At 38.6% G+C, this 5791-nt stretch overlaps 1 protein-coding gene across 1 annotated transcript; it reads left to right on the top strand.

Annotated features, from left to right (window-relative positions):
- Positions 1–251: 251 nt before the first annotated feature.
- LOC149565555 (protein CLAVATA3 INSENSITIVE RECEPTOR KINASE 6-like) lies at positions 252–4627 on the top strand. The gene is made up of 11 exons (XM_089819083.1): positions 252–972; positions 1099–1231; positions 1376–1447; positions 1747–1890; positions 1984–2055; positions 2153–2212; positions 2344–2438; positions 2511–2660; positions 2909–3250; positions 3438–3829; positions 3980–4627. The coding sequence occupies exons 1-11, from the start codon at positions 846–848 to the stop codon at positions 4295–4297; spliced, it is 1905 nt and encodes a 634-aa protein (XP_089675209.1). The 5' UTR covers positions 252–845; the 3' UTR covers positions 4298–4627.
- Positions 4628–5791: the final 1164 nt, after the last annotated feature.

Below are 5791 nucleotides of genomic sequence, written 5' to 3'. Positions count from 1 at the left end.
AATAATCCCGGCAAGGATTGAGTGATGGATGAGTTTCGATTTCACGGTCATGTGGGCTTTGTGGGCTCACTTTTCTAGATATATGTTGGGGAAAAAGGAAGAGAAAGGAGGTCATGTGTTATGCACCTACATCAATTTGAACGCTTACATGTACATGGAATCTCAGATTAATGGGGAATAAAATGGAGGGCAGTGGGAGTTAGGAGGTATTGGAATATCTATATTAAGGAAATGCGTACATTATGAGTTTTGCAGAGTTCAGCAACAAGAATGTTGTGTTTGTTTGTGTTGCACTAGTGTTTGTTGGGGTTGGGATCTGATGATAATTAATACATAAAGCTTTGTAAGGTGTATAAGATATATGTTCAAGGGGCTTGTGAAACAAACAAGGGAGTTTCCTCGTTTCCTCGTAGGAGTAGGTACAGGACTGCCTGACAAAAGAATCAGGCGGAAGGATTTGCCAATGGAGGGATCGTGGTTCAGCTTTTTTCCATTTTTTTAAAGAGTGGTATTGAGAAATGGGAAGAGCATGGCATGATGGGCAGGAGGAGGGATGAAAGGGAGGCTCAAATCTCTTTGCAGGCGTGAAACACGAGCTGTTTTAGAGGAATTTGGGAAATTCAATGACAGGAATCATCAGTTTTCGAGGAGAAAGAGGAATGTGAGATTTCAATATTGCAAACATTAGTTGTGTTCGAGTTTCTTGTACTGAGGGAATGAATTCGAGCGTGTGAGGAGGGAGGCAGACATTTCTCATGAAATTGTCATACAGAAATACCATTTTCTCTCTTTCTTGCTATCCTTTTTATTATCTTGGGTTTTCCCTCCAACTGTGAATAAGAACAATGTGGTGGCGGTGTTGGTGTTCTTCGATGGAGAAAAGAAGGAGGTTGAGCATATTTTGGGCGATGCTAGTCTTGTGTATGAGACCTGCCTTAGCAGCTCTCTCTCCAAAGGGCGTTAACTATGAAGGTATGTGTGATTATGCCCTTGTATTACTAAGATTTTGACGCTAATGGATTTCTGTAATGGGTTCCTGTTACTTAAATCTTGGGGCCTTGCGGTTTTTTCAAATGGGAAGTGTTGTTTGTGTTGCAGTTGTTGCTCTGATGAGTATTAAGAGCAAGCTTTCTGACCCACACAATGCATTGGACAATTGGGATGCTACTTCTGTAGACCCTTGTAGTTGGACTATGATTACATGCTCGGCTGATTTCTCTGTCACTGCCTTGTGAGATTACTTTTCTGCCCTTTTACTTTCAGATTGTTCTTCATTGACGAGTTTACTGTTACAAGCGTATTTGAGAGATGGGTTCTATTAACTATTACTAATATGATCACAGGGACTGACTTTCATGTATGTTTTGTGAGACAGGGGAGCTCCCAGCCAGGGCTTAGCAGGCCCATTGTCCGATGGCATTAGAAACCTTACTAATCTTCAGACCGTGTAAGTAAACAAACACTTTTCTCCTATCCTTAAGCAATGTGAGAGCACCAGTAAACATATATACGACTCCTTTTTGCTCTATAAACTGATACAAAACTCCATTCCCTCCTAGAAAGCATTTAGTCTATAGGGTTGAAAAAACATAACGTAATGGAAGGGACTTTTGTGACAAGAACGTGTTTGTATCCGTTCAGACTGATTTCTTATGAAGGAGAAGAACAAGAGATCGCTTTCTGTAATGAATGCCCGAGCATTACGATATGGGATGAATGCGCTAATATTTGTGACATTTTATGCAGGCTGTTGCAGAACAATGAAATATCAGGTCCACTTCCTGAAGAATTAGGGCAGCTGAATAAGCTCAAAACACTAGACCTCTCCAACAATCAACTTAACGGCGTGATACCCACTTCACTGGGTCAGCTGAAAAATCTCAACTATCTGTGAGTATCGCAAGAACTCCTTTATATTTCATGGGTATAGGCGTGATAACGGCTAATGATGTTTTCCCCTTCATTGATTATGTTGCGAAACAGGAGACTGAACAATAATAATCTTTCTGGATCGATTCCTACATCACTAGCCAACATCTCTAGCTTGTCATTTCTGTAAGGCTCTACTCTTTATCCATATTTTGTTTGCCATTTGGCCGCTTCTTTATGCTAGGTTTTGCTTTAGTACTTAACCCGTATGCTCCATTTTCAGGGATTTGTCCCACAACAATTTGAGTGGCTCGGTACCCAGGACTCATGCTCGAACCGTCATGTACAAACAATCTTCGCTCTTGCGCTATGTTTGAATTATGTTTCTCATGTGAATAAATTTGTGCACTAAAAGATAACTGATATTTAGATTGGAGTGCTGATTCCGGGGTTTGGGTGTTTGGAATTTGGCAGTATCAAAGGAAATCCTTTGCTTTGTGGAGGTACTGTGCAGAATTGTCTTGGGGAGTCCCCAGCGCCCATGGTTTTCACTGTGAATTCATCAGAAGGTGAGGGAATTTCCTTATCTTAACTCTTTTCAATCTTCGTTTGATTTCCTTAGCTAAGTAGCCCTTTTATAGGTATGGTACCAGCTGGAGATTCTAGAAAACATAAGGTGGCAGTCTCATTCGGTGTAAGTCTGGGCCTCTTATGTTTAATGGGTTTTGGAGTTGGGCTTTTCTTGTGGTGGAGACAAAGACACAATCAACAAGTTTTCTTTGATGTCAATGGTGTGTAACCAATCTCTTACAACATCAAGTTGATAATTTCTTATGTTGCCAATTTCTTTTATTTATTGGTAATGGGCTGAATTCTAGAATAATTATTGTTAGCTCGAGTAGATTAGAACCCAAAGCCTCCCACATGATTGTGTTGTAGGCTTTTGCCTTTATATTGCCAATTTCATCTATTAACTACTCATGTTATTTTTCATAAGCACCAGGGAGATTTCTCATTCAGATTAGATGTGAACTTGCAGAGCAGCACGATCCAGAGGTTTGCTTGGGACATTTGAAGAGATTCCATTTCAAGGAACTCCAAATTGCTACTGATCATTTTAATAGCAAGAATATTCTGGGATCAGGAGGCTTTGGGAATGTTTACAAGGGCTGCCTGCAAGATGGTACTCATGTAGCTGTAAAACGACTGAAGGATGCCAGTGCTGCAGGTGGAGAAGTTCAATTCCAGACAGAAGTGGAAATGATCAGCTTAGCTGTACATAGAAATTTATTGAGATTGTGTGGTTTTTGCATGACCTCAACAGAAAGACTCTTGGTTTATCCATACATGATCAATGGGAGCGTGGCCTCTCGTCTGAGAGGTTTAAATCCTTATAAACTTCCTCTTTGGGTTTCCAAATGTAACAGGGCATAAAATCTAGTTCATAATTTTTGCTATTTCCTTATTGTGTTATTTTTTGTAAATAGAATCTTGGATTTTGATATAGATAATTACCAGGGCACAATTTGGTTTTTGAACAAACTAATTTGGATACTGTAAACCGACAGATCACATTCATGGAAGGCCTGCATTGGACTGGGCTACAAGGAAGAGGATAGCCCTAGGAGCTGCAAGGGGACTCCTCTATTTGCACGAGCAGTGTGATCCCAAGATAATTCATCGAGATGTAAAGGCGGCAAACATCCTACTAGATGAATACTTTGAAGCTGTTGTAGGTGACTTTGGTCTAGCAAAGCTTCTAGACCACAGGGATTCACATGTGACTACAGCTGTTAGGGGTACTGTAGGGCACATTGCTCCAGAATATCTTTCCACAGGGCAATCGTCTGAGAAGACTGATGTATTTGGCTTTGGCATACTATTACTGGAACTTGTTACTGGTCAAAAAGCTTTGGATTTTGGAAAGGCAACAAACCAGAAAGGAGTGATGCTGGATTGGGTAAGTATATATGGTTTTTACTTTTTTGTCAAGCTGAAGCATTTTTAATATGACAAGGGTCTTGTTATCTGCATTTTCAAAACATATTATCATGATCTCAAATAACTTCAATAAGAGAGATCCTAAATTTGTACTGTTGTCATTGTTCAGGTCAAAAAATTGCATCAAGAGAAAAAGTTAGACCTTCTGGTGGACAAAGATCTGAAAAATAATTATGATAGAGTTGAACTTGAGGAAATGGTCCAAGTGGCATTGCTCTGTACCCAATTTCACCCTGGACACCGCCCTAAGATGTCGGAAGTGGTTCGAATGTTGGAAGGTGATGGCTTGGCTGAGAGGTGGGAAGCATCACAGAGGGTTGAAACTCCTAGGTATAGAGGGGTAGAGTTTATATCTAAGAGATATTCTGACTTCATTGAAGATTCTTCGTTGGTTTTGCAAGCCATGGAACTTTCAGGTCCCAGATGACATTTTTTGTGACAAGTAATATTGAAAATCTGGAAATGATCAAATGTCATTTGGAGTTTTCAAAATTTTCCCAGAGTGTCTTGAATCAACTCAGGCAGGAATGGCCATGCAGCTTCCTTACAGTGTACAAGATGCACTGTGATGCGATCCCTGCCTGTGAATGTTTTCTTGTAAAATTATTGTAGTATATGTTTTTGACCTTATTTTGACAGGTAGCATCTTTCGGACATGGTTTTCCTTCAACAGATCGAGGAATATAAGCATGACATAATTGTTATATAACTTTGTAAGGTTTTGACTACATAAATCAATATTCAGATTGCCTCCAAATTCCTGAAAGTTTGTTGTGGGCTAGGCAGGCAGCATTTGAATGCGCTACAAGAAAATTATAAGATTCTCAAGGACAGTAATAAGTACAAACCAAATTCCCCATGAGCTCCTTTTCATGCTAGTGTTTGAACTTTGTTAAGTTTTAACATCAAACGTTTTGAGCGAATGACTAATGTGACCCTGTAATTGGAAACCTCAGATTCACTGGTTGATTGTAATTTTCTTAATAGACAAGAATTTTAGAGTTTTATCAATGGTTGAGCACTTCCAAACTGCAGAAATAACCTTATGAAAGGGCCAAAGTAAACATTTTCTGGCACCATCCCTACAAAAAATTCCAGCTCAGTGCTTTGCAATACATGAAATGATTCTTCCAGTAATATCCTAAATATCTCATTGTTATTCATTTTATAATCTTGCATCAAGGTTTTTATAGTTGTTACTGTGATACTCGAAACCACATTTTTAAATGGATGGAAATTGCCATCTAAACTTTTTTGGATTAGACCGTTGTGGACACCTCTTAAAATCTTTCAATTTTGTTTCTGAGCTTATCCGGAACACTACAACTGCACTAACAGAGACAAGGAATCCATTGCAAATTTGAAAGTATTGATATCAGTGAAAAAACATTGACCGAGAATTATAAATTGCATATCAACACAATGGGGCTACTTGGTATGTAGTTTAATGCGCCTAAATTTCCATCAATCAGCAAACCTTACAAGGAAATATATGGATATTTCGATCTTGTAATAATTTTTTATTTGTTGGCATATGAATTGTTTTCAAGCTACTCTCATTATAATTTGGATGCCAGGATTTTCATGCTAAATTTGTGAGAGCACTTAGTTATAAATCCAAGGTTACATCATTACTACAAATTTGTTGCAGCATAGGAACGATTCTTAGAGGAATTTGATTGATGGAAATTCTTCGTACTTACATGGTAAGTTCTACTTGAACATCTCTAAATCACATGCACTGAATGGAAAAGGTCTACATGAGACAATCATTTAGATTCCCACAGAAGTTCCATGTACAGAATTTTGTGATACATTTTAATTGAAGCATGACTAAATGACATTTTCTTATCTAAGTAATTGTCAATTCTTGCTTAACCTATTCAAATCACTTGCACTGAATAGATGAGGTTTTTTTGAA

Source organism: Cupressus sempervirens, chromosome 3 (assembly GCF_028749045.1).
Source record: "Cupressus sempervirens isolate cs-2001-9-10 chromosome 3, ASM2874904v1, whole genome shotgun sequence".
NCBI classification, from domain to species: Eukaryota; Viridiplantae; Streptophyta; class Pinopsida; order Cupressales; family Cupressaceae; genus Cupressus; species Cupressus sempervirens.
The sequence above is the reverse complement of the archived record's forward strand: the minus strand, read 5'-3'. Positions and strand labels throughout refer to the sequence as shown.

Coding starts and splice junctions, on each gene's coding strand:
- LOC149565555 (XM_089819083.1), top strand. CDS start 846: ATGTGGTGGCGGTGTTGGTGTTCTTCGATGGAGAAAAGAAGGAGGTTG. Junction 1,232..1,375: donor GATTTCTCTGTCACTGCCTT/GTGAGATTACTT, acceptor TTTGTGAGACAG/GGGAGCTCCCAGCCAGGGCT. Junction 2,056..2,152: donor ATCTCTAGCTTGTCATTTCT/GTAAGGCTCTAC, acceptor CTCCATTTTCAG/GGATTTGTCCCACAACAATT.